The sequence below is a fragment of the Pristiophorus japonicus genome, chromosome 4 (assembly GCF_044704955.1).
Source record: "Pristiophorus japonicus isolate sPriJap1 chromosome 4, sPriJap1.hap1, whole genome shotgun sequence".
Classification (NCBI taxonomy): Eukaryota; Metazoa; Chordata; class Chondrichthyes; family Pristiophoridae; genus Pristiophorus; species Pristiophorus japonicus.
Window position 1 is genome coordinate 31,704,626 of NC_091980.1, and position 20,215 is coordinate 31,724,840.

The window sequence follows — 20,215 nt, forward strand, 5'->3', positions numbered from 1 at the left end:
GAAGCTAATGGGTAAGAACAAAAGAGACAGATCAAACTGGATAACTGGATCAACTGAGTCTAACTACCAAGAGGAGCAACAGCAGAGCTAGCAACCAGAAAGAACAGTAACAAATAGCAACAAGTAACTAGGTACGAGGAACACCAGAGGATAGCGACAACACAATAACAGAGTGACAATAACTAAAGGGAGTTAACATGTTTAGAACAGAAAAACCTAGGGAGACCAATAAGTGTGTAATACAGAATAAAATACAAGTGTAACAAGCTGTGAATAACAAGGTGCAAGATCAAGATAAGGTTGAAAACCTATGCCAAGGTTTTCTGATAGGGGTGGGGGAGGGGCGGGGCGGTGGGGAGGAGGTGCCTGTGGGAGATGACTCCCGAACTCAGCTGACTTTCTGGCCCAGGTCATTTGTATGTTGGAGGCGGGTTCCCTAACCTCTGCTGGTGAGTTACATCAATTTGCAACCAGAAACTTACTACAGGGGGCGTTGGGAGCCTGTTGTAGAGTTAACATCTCATCACCAATTTGTTTTCCTCCAAAATTTTGAAGTTGCTCCTGAGTGCTGCGCATGGCATTGCTTTAGGAACTATTACACAGGCCCCTCTTCAATTAGACTTTTTAGTACCCCCCTTCCGGATATTTAAGTGCTGCATGCCAATCAACCCTGGCATCAGCGTTCCAAAAGGGAAAATGGTAGAAGCATGGCAGACTTCGCTATTCCCTCATTTTAATTTTGTATCTGGGTGGACTCATTTTATGGTGTGGGCTTGCTCTCCACAAATGGGCAGGGAGGGACATGGTAGAGCGCATCCTAGAGCACATTTTTGTCCCCATATAGAAACATAGAAAATAGGTGCAGGAGTAGGCCATTCGGCCCTTCGAGCCTGCACCACCATTCAATATGATCATGGCTGATCATGCAACTTCAGTACCCCATTCCTGCTTTCTCTCCATACCCCTTGAGCCCTTCAGCTGTAAGGGCCACAACTAACTCCCTTTTGAATATATCAAATGAACTGGTCTCAATAACTTTCTGTGGTAGAGAATTCCACAGGTTCACATTTCTCTGAGTGAAGAAGTTTCTCCTCAGCTCGGTCCTAAATGGCTTACCTCTTATCCTTAAGACTGTGACCCCTGGTTCTGGACTTCCCCAACATCAGGAACATTCTTCCTGCATTCAACCTGTCCAATCCCGTCAGAATTGTATATGTTTCTATGAGATCCCCTCTCATTCTTCTAAATTCCAGTGAATATAAGCCTAGTCGATCCAGTCTTTCTTCATGTGTCAGTCCTGCCATCCTGGGAATCAGTCTGGTGAACCTTTGCTGCACTTCCTCAATAGCAAGAATGTCCTTCCACAGATTAGGAGACCAAAACTGTACACAATATTCAAGGTGTGGCCTCACCAAGGCCCTGTACAACTGCAGTAAAACCTCCCTGCTCCTATACTCAATTCCTCTCGCTATGAAGGTCAAAATACCATTTGCCTTCTTCACCGCCTGCTGTACCTGCACGCCAACTTTCAATGACATGATGTACCATGACACCCAGGTCTCGTTGCACCTCCCCTTTTCCTAATCTGTCACCATTCAGATAATCCTCCTTCCTGTTTTTGCCAACAAAGTGGATAACCTCACATTTATCTACATTATACTGCATCTGCCATGCATTTGCCCACTCACCTAACCTGTCCAAGTCACCCTGCAGCCTCTTAGCATCCTTCTCACAGCTCACACTGCCACCCAGCTTAGTGTCATCTGCAAACTTGGAGATATTACATTCAATTCTTTCGTCGAAATCATTAATGTATATTGTAAATGGCTGGGGTCCCAGCACTAAACCTTGTGGTACCCCACTAGTCACTGCCTGCCATTCTGAAAAGGACCCGTTTATTCCTACTCTTTGCTTCCTGTCTGGCAACCAGTTTTCTATCCACATCAATACATTACCCCCAATGCCATGTGCTTTAATTTTGCACACTAAACTCTTGTGTGGGACCCTGTCAAAAGCCTTTCGAAAGTCCAAATACACCACATCCTGTTTTCTCTCTCACTCCTTTTTTTAAAAAGTGGGGTTACATTAGCTACCCTCCAATCCATAGGAACTGATGCAGAATCTATAGAATGTTGGAAAATGACCATCAATGCACCACTATTTCTAGGGTCACTTCCTTAAGTATTCTGGGATGCAGACTATCAGGCCCTGAGGATTTATTGGCCTTCAATCCCATTAATTTCCCTAACACAAATTCCTGACCAATAAGATTTCGTTCAGTTCCTCCTTCTCACTAGACCCTTGGTCCCCTTATTTTTCCAGGTTATTTGTGTCTTCCTTAGTGAAGACAGAACCAAAGTATTTGTTGGTGTTCCACAGTATTACCCATACAGATTCCACATCATCCAAGCTAATTTCCTTCCTTACTATAGCGTTAATCTCCTCTTTAACCAGCAATGCTATCCCACCTCCTTTTCCTTTCTGTCTATCCTTCCTGAATATTGAATACCCCTGGATGTTGAGTTCCCAGCCTTGGTCACCCTGGAGTCATGTCTCCGTAATCCGAATTACATCATATCCGTTAACAGCTGTCTGCGTAGTTAACTCATTCACCTTATTACAAATGCTCCTCACATTGAGACACAGAGCCGTCAGGCTTGTTAAAAAAACAAGAGTTTTTTTTAACACTCTTTGTCCTTTTAGAATTATGTTGTATTGTGGCCCTTTTTAATTTTTGCCTTTTGCTTTCTCTGCCCTCCACTTTTCCTTATCTCCTTTCTACCTTTTGCTTCTGCCCCCATTTTACTTCCCTCTGTCTCCCTGCATAGATCCCCATCCCCCTGCCATATTGGTTTCAACCCTCCCCAACAGCACTAGCAACCACTCCCCCTAGGACATTGGTTCCGGTCCTGCCCAGGTGCGGACCGTCCGGTTTGTACTGGTACCACCGCCCCCAGAACCGGTTCCAATGTACCAGGAATTTGAATCCCTCTCTCTTGCACCATTCCTCAAGCCACGTATTCATCTTAACTATCCTGCTATTTCTACTCTGACTAGCCTGTGGCACTGGTAGCAATCCTGAGATTACTACCTTTGAGGTCCTACTTTTTAATTTAACTCCTAGCGCCCTAAATTCAGCCTGCAGAACCTCATCCCATTTGTTACCTACATCGTTGGTACCTATATGCACCACGACAACTGGCTGTTCATCCTGCCCCTCCAGAATGCCCTGCAGCCGCTCCGAGACATCCTTGACCCTTGCAACAGGGAGGCAACATATCAACCTGGAGTCTTGATTGCGGCCGCAGAAATGTCTATCTATTCCCTTTACAATAGATTCCCCTACCACTATAGCTCATGCACTCTTTTTCCTGCACTCCTGGTCAGCAGAGCCACCCACGGTGCCATGAATGTTGCTGATGCTGCCTTCCCCTGATGAGCCATCTCCCCCAACAGTATCCAAAGCGGTATATCTGTTTTTCCCTCCCTCCCCACCACCTCTCTCCTCCCCTCCCAGATCCACCAGAAAACTGGTAGATGTGCTCAGAAAGTCGAGGCCATAAGTTGGAAAAATGTGAGAATACAGCAATAATATTAATAATTTTGGTCACATGCAAGAGTACCAAAATAATACATTTAGCAAAGTGCTTTTGGTTCAAGTTCAGAATATAGGAGTTGGTAATAGTCAAGTGATAAACATCTATTAAGGACTGGATTAAGAAAAATCGCTTCTAACGGGTAAAAATTGCGTTGCACCCCATTTGGGGCGGTAACAACCGGGAGACGGGACATTCTGCGGCAGGTGCGCAAGTCCCATCCTGCTCAAAAGATTCAAGGGGAGGAAGAGAGAGACACACACGGGACAGTGGGGGGAAGGGAGGAAAAGAGAGACACAAATGGGGGGTCAGAGAGAGACTCGGCGGGGGGGGCGGTGGAGGACAAAGGAGGCGGGGGGGGAGAGAGAGAAAATCATGGTGGGTGAAGAGAGAGACGCGGGGTGGAGAGGGGTGGCCGTGGAGGTGGGGGGGGGGGAGTGGGGTGGCGGGGCGAGGGAGGCCGGGGAGAGGGACAGTGGGAGGAGGGTGGGGGGGAAAGAGAGACACACATACACGGTGGGGGGCCAAGAGAGATATATGGGGGATGGAGAAAGAGCGGCATGGGTGGTGGGAGGAGTGAGGTGGCTGGGGGGGTGGGGGAGAGGCAGCAAGCAGCAGAGGGGAGAGGCAGTGAGGGGGGGGGCGTGGAGAGATGGTGGGAGGCTGGGGGAGAGGGACTGGGTGGGGGGGGGAAGAGAGAGAGACACACGAGGGGGGGAAGGAGAGAGAAAGAAACACATGGGCAGGAGGGAGAGAGAGAGAGAGATACACAGGGGGGTGAGGGGAAGGGAGATACGGGGAGGGGGGATCTGAGGGGAGAGGGGGAACTCAGGGAAGGAGGATCGCATTCTTCCAACCCCCTTTACACCTACACCCGATTTCTTGGAAAGCTCTGTGCGTGTGTTACAAGGGACATCGTTGGAGTGCATGAAATCCAGAAGTCACGATGCTGTCACTATTCATTTCATACCCAATAAACCAGTTAACAAACCATGACCCACACACAATGCCCCATCTATGGCGGGTGGGGTAAGGTCATGCACGCGCTGGGGTAAGAGTCATCAGCTGGGGGAGGGATGCACTTACACTGGGGAATTGGACTTTGGCTGGGGTAGGCAACACTTGTGCTGGGGGTAAGGGACTTCGCCTGGAACTTGATGGCTTTTGCTGTGTTGTTTGAGATCTGTCCTCTCTGTTTTCTGAAGTCAGAATGGATCGAATTACAATTTGCAAAGTCAGTCAGAACTTGGGCTGGGTGGTTCCAGTTACACATTCTGGAGAAACTTCAGGGTATTGCTTATCCTCCCAGGGGACTAATCAGCAATAGGTCATGTGATAATGGAGAGCCATTGAGAGACACCGTGGCCATTTTTTTGGTACAAATAAGCACATCCTTAAATAAAAGGTACTTACAGCTTTCAAGCTGCATTATACACGTTTGCACATCCATTGGGAAATTCTTTAAGTCCATGGGACAGGCAAGGGTCAGCGTTAACCTGAAAAGAAGCAAAAAATTATTTTTACATTGATGCAAAGGTTGAGTTAAGCAGCCTAAGCTCTGTTTGATCAGGACCGACCTCAGCCTACAACATTTGAAACGAAATCTTAACTATCAAATTCACTAAACCAAAAGATAAGTGAACACAATATTCTTCAAATGTTTAGGGGTCAAAATTCAGTTTCTGGCAGCTAATGGGCGGCAAAGTCCTACCGTCGGTGGTAAGCGTCGTCCAAGGCTCCGGAGAAATTCAATTGGGTCTTTGGTAGAGGCGCCAAGAGGTAATGCTGCGCCCTCTAACACCACTCATATGGTGACGTCATCCAGTGTATAATGCCCTCTTGGCGCCATTCTTGTGATATTTGGTCTCCAGTCCAGCCTTCCCGGCAGGCGTTCTTACAGCTTGAAAAAATTGGTGAATGCATAGCGGATCTCGGCAGAACCAGCCAGAGAGCAAGGTAAGTTTTTTTTAATTTCTGCATGTTTTCATTAGTTGTAACAGTGGGGAAGTGTGTGTGTGGGTCAGAGAAGTTTTAGTTTTTTTTTCTTCCCGTTTCTTCAACCAACATAGCCGGCAGCCTCCCGTTGCGATATTGAGTTGGCCTACTGAGCTCCTGCCCCATTGGCACTGATGATGAGTGTGCAATGCCACTTTTTAGCGCTGCTCTCTCATCTTTGGGCGTAAAAACTAAATTTGGCAGTTTGAGCCGGCACCTAATGCCTGGCGGTAAAATCAGCATTCAGGGGTGACACCGCCTCAAAAATGGCAGTATCGAATTTCGACCCCTTAATATTGGTCAATTGTCCACTTCATTCTGAGCGTGTAATGCTGATGAACACTACACTTCACACAAAGTTATTGCTACGATTGCTCCTAGTGGATAGTACTAGGTTTTAGTATACTGCTGCACCAATAACACTGACCAGTGGAATTTATACTGTGCTCTGAGTTGGGAATAACGAGAAGAGAAAATTACTTGTACTTCTTAATGAAAACAGCAGATGGTAAGTTGACCTATGATTGGTTGTGACCTGATGAATTTAAATGATTTGGGTATGATTTTTGGCATAGTGCTAGTTACTGTGATAATTCCGCCTCCTCTCAGTGCTTACTGTGGCCAGCTCAGACCAGTTACTCCCCCCCACCCCCATGCCTGCTGCTATCAACTCCTCCACTAGTTAATGTATTCATTTCTCCTTTCCGCTAATCTAATCCTTCCCCACTGTGTTAATCCTTTTTCTTCCAATTATTGTGATCGCTGCTTCAAAAATTACTGCAATCAACTGCCCACTCTAATTAATCATCTCTCCGTTCCATACTTAGGCAACACCATGATTTCTCGGCCTGCCAGTGTTTAATGCAATAAATCCCCTAATGATCAATGCTGTGACCCAACTAATAGTTGCTTCTATCATTGCTCTCTAGGCTACTATGATCATCTTTCTAATAGTATTGTGATTCTCACTCCCCAACACACATGTTGTAGTCAGCACCCACATTAACATTTGGAATGACACCACTAACAATTCAGGAAAGAGGTTGCCCACCCTCAGCATGTGTGAGCAAAGTGGGAAAAGAAGGAACTCGTGTGTGATTACTGAACATTCACTGAAAGTATTCAGTCAATGTCATCGAACCATCTGTTACCAACGTGGCTAATCAAATACTGGTATGCATATCAAGGACATTTGACTACAAGCCAAAACAAGTTATTCTTAACCTTATGTAGATCATTGGTGAAACCATTCGATGTGTTGGAAAGGATTCAAAAAAGAAAGCCAATTATGATTCTGGGGCATAGAGCTTTAAGTTATGAAGAGAAACCCATAGAATTGAACTTGTTTGTGTTGGAGAAGTGAAGATAATATTCTGAGCAGAATGGTTAATAAAAGTCCCAGTTAGATATAGAATGCAAAGCAAAAGACATGCTTTATATCTATTCTCCCATTTGCTATTTTTTAATGTTAGGAGGGATTGGGCAGCAGCTGCATTTTTCAAGCCTGGCTTCATGCTGTACTGAACTTAGACTTCAGCTGATATAAAGCTCAAGTGGTGTGAGCTGTCCTCCTGCACGGGGAGGGGGGTGGGGGGGGGGCGGGGGGTCTGATACTTCTTGGCTTCATATGCTTGGCAGTCAGATTGAGAGCTGAGTTCTACTGGTAGTATTCCTGCAGCTGTAGGTGAAAGCAGATTATTTAACTTGGACTATGAACATACAACTGGAGGACACCGGTTAAGAAATTAATAAATCTCTAAGTCTCGAGATTGGAAGGAATTTTTTTTTTTTTAATCATTCCTAATAAGAGACATGATTGTCACTCAGCTTGGGCTCAGCATCCCTTTTGAGTCTCTTACATAGTGTAACTTCTTCCTTTTTTTGTTAGGGATCAAAATTTTCTTAATTAAAAACATAAAATTTAATTTCTACCTTAGTCTAAAAAATCTATATTGACTTGATTATATAAGTAAGTGCTACATTATTTGAAATTTACCATGTTGTTCTACTATCACTTCTGCATGGACATGAAGTGATTTCAGGTGTACATTAATGCAACAGAGGTAACGTAACTTGGGAATCAGATCATCAATCTGATTCTCGAGTTGTGCTGTGTGAGACTACATATATGAAATAGACACACGATACTTCGCATGGGATGCAGTACAACCCCAGTTTGTTTTAATGAGCTCCTAGACATTTGGAGTGCGTGCAGAATTTTGAAACTGAAGTATGAATGTTTTTAATGTGAGGAAACGGCCTGCACAATTGCCTGCACTCGAGCAATATTAGAATTTAACTGGCTTATAAGCAGAGCTATGTACATGTAACAACAGACATAGAAACATAGACACATAGAAAATAGGTGCAGGAGTAGGGCAGTTGGCCCTTCGAGCCTGCACCACCATTCAATATGATCATGGCTGATCATGCAACTTCAGTACCCCATTCCTGCTTTCTCTCTATACCCCTTGATCCCTTTAGCCGTAAGGGTCACATCTAACTCCCTTTTGAATATATCTAACGAACTGGCCTCAACAACTTTCTGTGGTAGAGAATTCCACAGATTCACAATTCTATGAGTGAAGAAGTTTCTTCTCATTTCGGTCCTAAATGGCTTACCCATTATCCTTAGACCGTGACCCCTGGTTCTGGACTTCCCCAACATCGGGAACATTCTTCCTGCATCTAACTTGTCCAATCCCATCAGAATTGTATATGTTTCTATGAGATTCCCTCTCATTCTTCTAAATTCCAGTGAATATAAGCCTAGTCAATCCAATCTTTCTTCATGTGTTAGTCCTGCCATCCCGGGAATCAGTCTGGTGAACCTTCGCTGCACTCCCTCAATAGCAAGAATGTCCTTCCACAGATTAGGAGACCAAAACTGTACACAATATTCAAGGTTTGGCCTCACCAAGGCATTGTACAACTGCAGTAAAACCTCCCTGCTCCTATACTCAATTCCTCTCGCTATGAAGGTCAAAATGCCATTTGCCTTCTTCACCGCCTGCTGTACCTGCATGCCAACTTTCAATGACTGATGTACCATGACACCCAGGTCTCGTTGCACCGCCCCTTTTACTAATCTGTCACCATACAGATAATATTCTGCCTTCCAGTTTTTGCCACCCAAGTGGATAACCTCACATTTATCTACATTATACGGCATCTGCCATGCATTTGCCCAATCACCTAACCTGTCCAAGTCACCCTGCAGCCTCTTAGCATCCTCCTCACAGCTCACACTGCCACCCAGCTCAGTGTCATCTGCAAACTTGGAGATATTACATTCAATTCCTTCGTCTAAATCATTAATATATATTGTAAATGGCTGGGATCCCAGCACTAAACCTTGCGGTACCCCACTAGTCACTGCCTGCCATTCTGAAAAGGACCCGTTTATTCCTACTCTTTACTTCCTGTCTGCCATCCATTTCTCTATCCACGTCAATACATTTCCCCCAATGCCACGTGCTTTAATTTTGCACACTAATCACTTGGTGTGGGACCTTGTCAAAAGCCTTTTGAAAGTCCAAATACACCACATCCACTGGTTCTCCCTTGTCCACTCTACTAGTTACATCCTCAAAAAATTCTCGAAGATTTGTCAAGCATGATTTCCCTTTTACAAATCCATGCTGACTTGGACCGATCCTGTCACTGCTTTCCAAATGCACTGCTATTTCATCTTTAATAATTGATTCCAACATTTTCCCCACTCTGATGTCAGGCTAACTGGTCTATAATTCCGTGTTTTCTGTCTCCCTCCTTTTTTTAAAAATTTAAAAGACAGAAGGGACTATCTACTTAAGACAATAGCAAAAGAGGATAACAACTACTGAATTAAAAAAAAAAACCTGTGTCTCTGGGGCAAGGGCAGCTTGCAATGCAACTCGGATTTGTACATTGACCATTGCTTATGGTCTGAGACCAGTGCCCATGATGCAACACCCTTAAAGCCAGATAATAATGCCAATTTCCAGGGTGGTTACTGGTAATCCATGGGTTTGATTCAAACATGAACCAGATTTATGTCGGTGGAGATTGATGTTATGACAAATAAAAATGCCTCCAATTTTCTTTGGCTTAAAAGATATGCTTCCAGACACTTACCAATAACATGTAGGGATTTTTATTCAATATTGTATTCTGCCACTTATGTCCTGCATACCTGCTTCTTAATCAGTGTTGTACATCTGCTTCTTGCCTGATGTGATATTGGTAAAAGAAAGAAAGACTTACATTTATATAGCGCATTTCATGACCACCGGATGTCTGAAAGCACTTTTACAACCAAAGTAGTACTTTTGGAGTGTAGTCACTTTTATAATGTGGGAAACACGGCAGCCAATTTGGTTAAACACGGGCCTTGATTTAACGCCTCATCCGAAAGACGGCAGCTCCAACAGTGCAGCACTCCCTCAGCACTGCATTGGAGTGTCAGCCTAGATTTATGTGCTCAAGTCCCTGGAGTGTCAATGTTGTATATCTGCTTCTTGCCTGATGTGATATTGGTACTCCTTACTAAATACATATATTGATGTATATATTATTCAATACCATATAGGAGTCACATATCCTGCCTACATGTCCCTTTTCTGATTCATATAAACAGCCCTTACCCAGCATCAATGTGATCTGCTCAGTGTTGTGTTTGGGCTCTACGATGGATACTCCATGATTAACCCTCACTTAATAGCCTGCGCACTCTCCTCATCCAGTTCCATATGACTGCCGCTTACCTGATACTGTAGAGGACGTTACCATTTTTAAAAATTCGCAGTAATTTGTTGTCTGTTGTAACTTCGTGAAAATGAGCACCTTTCTCATTAGCAAAGAACAAATCTGGTTTCCAAATAGAATCCAACATAGATGGATCCAAATCCAGCGAGTCATCAGGAAATTCGCTGTAAGCCAGTCGCGGATCGTTCCATTGCTGCCGCAGGAAAATATTTAGCCGGTAATCCTGCAGGAAGTGAGAGAAAAATGGAGTGGGCTCAGAGTAATACAACAGTGTTTCTCAAAATGGGGTCCATGGACCCATTGGGGACCCGCAAAGAATTTCCAGGGGGTCCGCGGCCGGTGGTAATTTCAAGCCTGCTTGTCTTTATAAAACCGACAATGATTCAGTTCTTGCTAATTATTCTCAGTGGCTGGGCCAGCCTCCTCTCAGAGGCCCACAGTTCTCGCTCACTTAGCAACGAGCTACCGCTCGAGCCAATTCTGTGCTTAGACTCATGATCAGAGCACCTGCGGGCCCTTCAAGCATGTGTCTGAATGTGTTTAAGTAAACACGTACAATCCCACACTGATACTGTTGCAGTACATGCCAGTGGGACGGTGCGGCAGGGAATCATGCTTCCACCAGAATCCCAGCATGTGCTTGGTGTGCTCGTGCCCTGAATCACTAATAATGGTTAATAGTGGCCACCTGTTGTTGCAGAATGTCAAGAATTGGTGTAAGAAGCTGTCACACACCCATCTCACTGGTATCTGTAAGTTAATATCGGTTTTCTTAAAAGCATTGTTAAAACACTCCTTACCTCCAGCACTTTCATATTATGAGTATTATATATTTGTTATTCATTCACAGGATTCATGGCAAAGCCAGCATTTATTGCCCAAACCTAATTGCCCTTCAGAAGGTAATGGTGAGCTGCCATTTCAGAGGGCAGTTAAGAGTCAACCACATTGCTGCGCTTCTGAAGTCACATAGAGGCCAGACCAGGTAAGAACATAACATTAGGAATAGGAACAGGATGAGGCCATTTGGCCCCTCGAGCCTGCTCCACCATTCAATAAGATCATGGCTGATCTGATCATGGACTCAGTTTCACTTCCCTACCCGCTCCCCATAACCCTTTACTCCCTTAACGCTCAAAAATCTATCCAATTGCGCCTTAAATATTTTCAAAGACCCAGCCTCCAGAGCTCTCTGGGGCAGAGAATTCCACAGATTTACAACCCTCAGAGAAGAAATTCCTCCTCATCTCAGTTTTAAATGGGCGGCCCCTTATTCTGAGACTATGTTCCCTAGTTTTAGTTTCCCCTATGAGTGGAAATATCCTTTCTGCATCCACCTTGTCGAGCCCCCTCATGGGGCCCAAGTTTCCACAAGAAAAAAAATGGGCGCCCCTCCGAGCTGGGCGCCCGTTTTCCGCGCCTAAAACGGTGCCTAAAAAAATCCTCGGTATTCTCCACCTACTTATAGGTCCTCTGGCCCTCGGCGCAGTCAGCACGAGCTGTGGGGGGGCGGAGCCAGGTCCCGGCGCTGAAAACAGTGCCGGGACCTCTGCACATGCGCACTACAGTCGGCACGCAAGTGCAGTAGCTCCAGGCGCCGAACTGTGTGGGAGGGGCCCGAAGCACGCAGCCCCTAGCCCTGGCTGAATGGCCTCACTGGGGCTGCGTGAATGAGGCTCCCCCCCACGGCCAGCTCCTGCTCCCCGCCCGACCAGACCCGACACTCGCTTCCCCCCCCCCCCCCGCCGACCCGACCCGACACCCGCTCCGACCCGACACCCGCTCCCCCCTCCCCCCCCGACCCGAGACCCGACACCCGCTCCCCCCGCCCCCCGACCAGACACCCGCTCCCCCCGCCCCGGCACGCGCTCCCCCCCCCGGACCCGACACCCGACACCCGCTCCCCCCCCCCCGCGCCGACCCGAGACCCGACACCCGCTCCCCCCCCGCCCCGACCCGACACCCGCTCCCCCCCCTGCCCCGACCCGAGACCCGACCCCCGCTGCCCCCCCCTGCCCCGACCCGAGACCCGCTCCCCCCCCCGACTGACCTGACCCGCGCTCCTGTTCCCCGACCCGACGCCTCCCCCCTCTCTCCCTCCCCCTCCCCCTCTCTCTCTCCCTCCCTCTCCCTCCCCCCCCTCTCTCTCTCTCTCTCTCTCCCTCCCCCCCTCTCTCTCTCTCTCCCTCTCCCTCCCCCTCTCTCTCTCTCTCTCTCCCACTCCACTCCACTCCCCCTCTCCCTCCCCTCCCCCCCTCTCTCTACCTCCCTCCCCCCCTCTCTCTACCTCCCTTCCCCCCTCTCTCTACCTCCCTCCCCCCCTCTCTCTACCTCCCTCCCCCCCTCTCTCTACCTCCCTCCCCCCCTCCTCTCCCCCTCTTTCCCTCCCTCCCCCCCCTTCCCTCCCTCCCCCCCTCTCTCTCTCCACCCCCCCCTCCCGCTCAGCGGCACGAACGGCTGCAGAATTCTCCCTGCCTGAAGCACTTTCACACAGATAGGAAGATGGTTTATTTCATCTTTTCTTGGCTTATAAATGTTTATTCAGGTTGGATTTATTTGTATAATATTTGTAGAAGTATAAATAAGGATTTATTGTCGAATTTAATGAGTTCCCTTCCCCCCCCCTCCCCCCCACCTCGTTCTGGACGCCTAATTTGTAACCTGCGCCTGATTTTTTAATGTGTAGAACAGGTTTTTTCAGTTCTACAAAAATCTTCACTGGCTCCATTCTACTTTAGTTTGGAGTACATTTTCACTGTGGAAACTTTCAAATCAGGCGTCAGTGGCCGGACACGCCCCCTTTTGAAGAAAAAATTCTGTTCTAAACTAGAACTGTTCTACCTGCAGAAAAGAAAATGTGGAGAATTGCGATTTCTAAAATAGTCCGTTCTCCACCAGTTGCTCCTAAAAATCAGGCGCGAATCATGTGGAAACTTGTGCCCATTATCTTATATGTTTTGATAAAATCACACCTCATTCTTCTGAACTCTAATGTGGATAGGCCCAACCTACTCAATCTATCTTCCTAAGTCAACCCCCTCATCTCCGGAATCAACCTAATGTACCTTCTCTGAACAGCCTCCAATGCAAGTATATCCTTCCTTAAATAAGGAGACCAAAACTGTACGCAGTACTCTAGGTGTGGCCTTAACAATACCCTATACAGTTGTAGCAGGACTTCTCTGCTTTTATACTCTATGCCCCTTGCAATAAAGATCAACATTCCATTTGCCTTCCTGATTACTTGCTGTAGCTGCATACTACATTTTTGTGTTTCATGCACAAGGACCCCCAGGTCCCTCTGTACTGCAGCACTTTGCAATTATTCTCCATTTAAATTTGTAATTTGCTTTTCTATTTTTTCTGCCAAAGTGGATAATCTCACATTTTCCCACATTATGCCCATCTACCAGATTTTTGTTCACTCACTTAGCCTGTCTATATCCCTTTGCAGATTGTTTGTGTCCTCCTCAGAATTTTCTTTCCCACCCATCTTTGTATCATCAGCAAACTTGGCTACACTACACTCGGTCCCTTTATCGAAGTCATTAATATAGTTTGTAAATAGTTGAGGACTCAGCACCAATCCCTGCGGCACCCCACTAGTCACTGTTTGCCAACTCTCTGTTTTCTGTTAGTTAGCCAATCCTCTATCCATGCTAATATATTACCCCCAACCCCGTGAACTTTTATCTTCTGCAGTAACCTTTTATGTCATCAACCTTTTATGTGGCACCTTATCAAATGCCTTCTGGAAATTCAAATACACCACATTCACTGGTTCCCCCTTATCCACGCTGCTTGTTACATCCTCAAAGAACTCCAGCAAATTTTTCAAGCGTGATTTCCCTTTCATAAAATCATGCTGGCTCTGCTTGATTGAATTATGCTTTTCCAAATGTCCCGCTACTGCTTCCTTCATAATGGACTCTAGCATTTTCCCAATGACAGATGTTAGGCTAACTGATCTACAGGTTCCTGCTTTTTGTCTGCCTCCTTTTTTTTTAAACAGGGGCGTTACATTTACGGTTTTCCAATCCGCTGGGACCTCCCCAGAAGCCAGGGAATTTTGGTAGATTACAACCAAAGCATCAACTATTTCTGTAGCCAACTCTTTTAAGACCCTAGCATGTAAGCCATCGGGTCCAGGGGACATGTCCGCCTTTAGTCCCATTATTTTACCGAGTATTACTTCATTAGTGATAGTGATTGTATTAAGTTCCTCCCTCCCTATAGCCCCTTGATTATCCACTATTGGCAAGTTTTTAGTGTCTTCTACCATGAAGACTGATACAAAATATTTGTTCAATATTTGTAAGGATGGCAGGTTTCCTTCCCTAAAAGGACATTAGTGAACCAGGTGGGTTTTTACCACAGTTTTATGATGACCATTACTGATCCCAGCATTTTATTCCAGATTTATTTAATTAATTGAATTTAAATTCCACAGCTGCTGTGCTGGAATTTGTACACGTTTCTGGATCATTAGTCCAGGCTTACGGATTACTAGTCCAGTAACATAACCACTATGCTACCATACCCCATGTATTATAATTTAGTCGGAAGGGGGGGGGGGGGTCTGTGATTACTAACCCATTTGAAAAGGGCTCCTTCAACCAAAAAAGTTTGAGAACCACTGTAATAGAAGAGTAACAGTTCACCATTAATGAGAGTAAAAGCCTGATTAAAGGAATCAACCATTTTCCAAATCCCTATCTGTTCTTTCATCACACGTTAGTTTCTCCTCAGCTTGCGCTCCCTGCAAAACCAGGAGTAAATTATCATTCTTAGTGCAAAGGGAATATAGGAGCAAAATTCCCCAGTGCCCCGTTTGGGGGTGGTAACCAAGTCGGGGCAGGATCTCCTGCGTTTGGCACGGAAGTCCCGCCCCAGCCGCAAAATTCTGGTTACTGCCCCTCAAGGGAAGTGGAGCACAATGTCGCATGCTGCACTCTCTGTTAGGGGCGGGTTCAGGGGCACTACTTGGGCACGTTTGCCAGCACTACGCGGCTGCTCCACATCGTGCTGATGCGGTTCAACGACCCTCTACTTCCGTTAAAGGGGAGGGCCGCTGAGCACTCTGCACGGCCTCTGATGGCATCCACTGGGCCACCAGGATGGCGTGATACCGAGGTCGCAGCCCGGAACCCAAAAGGAGTGCCGGCTGTGCGAAGTCGGCCTGAACCACACAACGGAGCAGCAATACGGGCCGACAGGTGAGTCAGCCAAATGTTCATGGTGGCGGTGCGTGGTGCCCCCCCCCCCCCTTTAACTTCCACCCCGTGAGCGGATGTCGGCCCAATTCGCAATCCGCGGGGTAGAAAGTGGTCACCGCGCAAGCTGATGACATCATCGGCAGTTGCGCGGTGCTCCGTGGTGCTACTGGCGGGGCACGGCGCTACTGTGTCAGTGCCTCTGCTAACTCCCGCGCAATTTTGTGGGAGCCGGTAGGGAGCATTTGTGGGAGCCAGGGGAATACAGGACTAGTTTGAAGAAGGCATCAAGGGGATGGAAGTTGATAAAGAGGATGTCTGTATGAAAGAGTTTGAAGGAGATACAGAAAAGATGGATACATTTTGAAGAAGACATGAAGAAGGGGGTTGAAATACACATGGACTGGGTAGGAGGAGGTTTTGAAGCTGACATAGAGTGCATGTATGGAACAGATAGAAAAATGGTTTGAAAATGATATAGTGGGAGGGGATTATGAAGCTGACATACAGTAAAAGATATTGAAGGACTTAGAGAAAATGGAGGAATGGCTTGAAGTGAACAGGAGGAAAGCTTTAAAGAAGATATCAGGAGGAAAGTTATTTTTATAAGACAATAGGTGGCTGGAAACAGACAGAGTAAGGTAACAGCTATACAGGGAGATCTCTGGATGATTCAATGAGGGAGGGGAATCTTAGACATTTGGGAGAATGGGAAATATTAGAGGCCAATTAGTTTGAGGCTTGAAAACCCCAAACCAGTGGCCATTTCTCTGCCATGGGGTTGCAACATAGTCATGGTCAAATCCTATCTTTATCCTGAACATGGCCTGCAAAATCTTGGAGTCCATCACTGTGACTTGGCTGTGAAAAACAAACCAGAAGAAACCAATATAATGACTAACTTTAAACTTTGGATAATACATCTGCTAGTTTCCAATGTCTGTCTCTACTCATTGTTTCAGCTAGATACAAATTCAGGCATAGATTCATCATTTAAACCAGAAGTGTAACAACTTTGAGGTCTCATTTATTCTTAGTACAGAATGTGTTAAATGAGAATTAATTGTAACTCCAGCTTTTTACTGAACTGTCAATTCTGTGCAACTTTAATTGATGAGCCATCTTTGAAGTCTGATGCGTTAATATTAATGTAGAACTGAGCAGCCTGCTGCTAGAGTGTTTAATCATTTTTTAGCCATAAGGGTTAGAAATAGCTAACAATGAATAAATAAAGTTGTGAAATGAGCAGGTTTGAAGCGCAATGAAGGCAGCAAGACACAGGTGGGTCAGGTTTAGCAATAATGCCCTGCAGATGATAATTAACTGCAGGAGGAAACACAGGAGGTTCATTTACTGGTATAAAGGACATCCATCAAGTAGCTTATGTACCAGGATTGGTGCATGGGTAGATATAAGGGAGAAGGTGTCCAACTTACAGAAAAGTCCGAAAGTAGGAAGGGTGACTGTCAGCTTTATTAATTCGAGTCACAATTTTCTTACTCAGTGATTATATAGGTTTGACGGATAGTTGATTTATTTTGCAATATATCGGTCTGGTTTACAATTACTAAGCCTAACTATATATGGGAATGAAACATATTTATCATACAGTGACGTCAGTGTCAATCCAAGGAGATAGTTACTATCAGACATAAGCTGATGACTAATTTCTGGAAACTCTAATCTTTATCCAACTTTACTCACTAACATGATACAAGTGTACAAAGGACAAACAATGAAAAATTTGCATAAGGAGAAGTACAGGCTATAAAACATGCATGCTGAGTTGCAGCTGAGACAGCTCGTTTGCTAGCTATCTCAAAGGAATCTCATTGATTCACTGTCTGCAGCCCGCAAGATATTTCATTTTATAATTCACTGTGCCCAACAACCCATATATACTGTGGCGCAAGCTTCACCTCTTTAATATTCATCTCCTGGAATGCGTACTTGTATTCTTTCCAGCCAAGGCAGCATTCAAAAGGCGATGGTATGCTTCAACTAGTGGAGGGGTGGTTGTGAAACATCAAACCAGCAGCACAATGGTGGTCATTGTTTGGAGGTATGTGGCCAGGGTGATTCAGAAATTCATGTGTCCTGTAATATTCAAGGCCTATGTTACTTTATTGTGTCAATCTGTCTCTTGGACTATGCTAAAAATGATTCTACACCCATGAAAACATTACATATAAGGCCAGAAACTGCGAGGTCTGCTGCTGGTGTGGAGCCTTACTAGATTTATTTATTTCTTTTTCTTTTTATTCATTCATGAGATATGGGCATCGCTGGCAAAGCCAGCATGTATTGCCCATCCCTAATTGCCCTCGAGAAGATGGTGATGAGCCACCTTCTTGAATCGTTGCAGTCCGTGTGGTGAAGGTTCTCCCACACTGCTGTGAGGGAGTGAGTTCCAGGATTTTGACCCAGTGACAATAAAGGAATAGCGATATACTTCCAAGTCAGGAGGGGAATGTGGAGGTGGTGGTGTTCCCATGCACCTGCTGCTCTTGTCCTTCTTGGTAGAGGTCGCGGGTTAGGGAGGTGCTGCTGAAGAAGTCTTGGCGAGTTGCTGCAGTGCATCTTGTAGATGGTACACACTGCAGCCATGGTACGTCAGTGATGGGGGGAGTGAATGTTTAAGGTGGCAGATGGGCTGCTTTGTCCTGGATGGTTTTGAGTTTCTTGAGTATTGTTGGAGCTGCACTCATCCAGGCAAGTTGAGAGTATTCCATCACACTCCTGATTTGTGCCTTGTAGATGGTGGAAAGGCTTTGGAGTCTCAGAAGGTGAGACACTCGCCACAGAATCCCCAGCCTCTGAGTTGTTCTTGTTGCCACAGTATTTATGAGGCTGGTCCAGTTAAGTTTCTGGTCAATAGTGACCCCCAGGATGTTGATGGTGGGGAATTTGGTGATGGTAATGCCGTTGAATGTCAAGGGACAGTGGTTAGACTCTCGCTTGTTGGAGATAGCCATTGCCTGGCACTTGTGTGTCGCGAATGTTATTTGCCACTTATCAGCCCAAGCCTGAATGTCATCCAGGTCTTGCTGCATGCGGGCATGGACTGCTCCATTATCTGAGGAGTTGCGAATGACACTGAACACTGTGCAGTCATCAGTGAACATCCCTACTTCCGACCTTATGATGGAGGGAAGGTCATTGATGAAGCAGCTGAAGATGGTTGAGGCTAGGACACTGCCCTGAGGAACTCCTGCAGTGATGTCCTGGAGATGTGATGATTAGCCTCCAACCAGCACAATCATCTTCCTTTGTGTTTGGTATGACTCCAGCCAGTAAAGAGTTTTCCCCCCAGGTTCCCATTGACTTCAGTTTTACTAGGGTTCCTTGATGCCACATTTGTTCAAATGCTGTCTTAATGTCAAGGGCAGTCATTCTCACCTCACCTCTGGAATTCAACTCTTTTGTCCATGAGGCTGTAATGAGGTCTGGAGCCGAATGGTCCTGGTGGAACCCAAACAGGGCATCAGTGAGCAGGTTATTGGTGAGTAAGTGCTGCTTGATAGCACTGTTGACAACACTTTCCATCACTGCTGATGATTGAGAGGAGACTGATGGGATGGTGGGAACCTCAGGAGGAGGCTGATCTGGATACCATCCACTTGTCACTAATGGCTGAAGATGGCTGTAAACGCTTCAGCCTTATCTTTTGCACTGATGTGTTGGGCTCAGCCATCATTGAGGCTGGGGATATTCATGGGCCTTCTCCTCACATTAGTTGGTTAATGGTCGACCACCATTCACGACTGGATGTGCTAGGACTACGGAGCTTTAATCTAATCGGTTGATGGTGGGATTGCCTAGCTTTGTCTATAGCATACTGCTTCTGCTGTTTAGCATGCAGGTAGTCCTGCGTTGCAGCTTCCCAGGTTGACACCTCATTTTCAGGTACACCTGGTGTTCTTCTACACTCTGCATTGAACCAGGATTGGTCCCCTGGCTTGATGGTAATGGTTGAGTGAGGGATATGCCGGGCCATGAGGTTACAGATTATGCTGGAATACAATTCTGCTGCTGCTGATGACCCACAGTGCCTCATGATGTCCAGTTTAGAGCTGCTTGATCTGTTCTGAATCTAGCCCATTTAGCACGGTGGCAGTGCCACACAACACGATGGATGGTGTCCCCAGTGTGAAGACAGGACTTCGTCTCCACAACAACTATGTGGTGGTCACTGCTACCAATGCTGTCATGGACAAATGCATCAGTGACACAAAGATTGGTGAGGATGATGTCAAGTAGGTATTGCCCTTGTGTTGGTTCTCTCACCACCTGCTACAGGCCCAGTCTGGCAGCTATATCCTTCGGGACTCGGCCAGCTCGGTCAGTAGGGGTGCTACCAAGCCACTCTTGATGATGGACATTGTAATCCCCCATCCAGAGCACATTATGTGACCTTGCTACTCTCAGTGCTTCTTCCAAGCGGTGTTCAACATGGAGGAGTACTGATTTATCAGCTAAGGATGGGTGGTAGGTGGTAATCAGCAGGAGGTTTCCTTGCCCATGCTTGACCTGAAGCCATGAGCTGGAGTCAATGTTGAGGACTCCCAAGGCCACTCCCTCCGGACTGTATACCACTGTGCCTCCACCCTTGGTGGGTCTGTCCTGCCGGTGGGACAGGACATACCAGAGATGGTGATGGAGGAG

At 46.2% G+C, this 20,215-nt stretch overlaps 1 protein-coding gene across 1 annotated transcript in view; it reads right to left on the reverse strand.

The window, feature by feature from the left end:
- The window catches only part of glra1 (glycine receptor, alpha 1), a 114,964-nt gene that overhangs the window by 30,163 nt on the left and 64,586 nt on the right, over window positions 1–20,215 (reverse strand). Inside the window, exons 4-5 of the mRNA XM_070877193.1 lie at window positions 10,337–10,560; window positions 5,010–5,092 (exon numbers count right to left, since the gene is read on the reverse strand). Of these exons, the coding sequence (XP_070733294.1) occupies window positions 5,010–5,092; window positions 10,337–10,560 (307 nt within the window). The remainder of the gene's footprint in view (window positions 1–5,009; window positions 5,093–10,336; window positions 10,561–20,215) is intronic.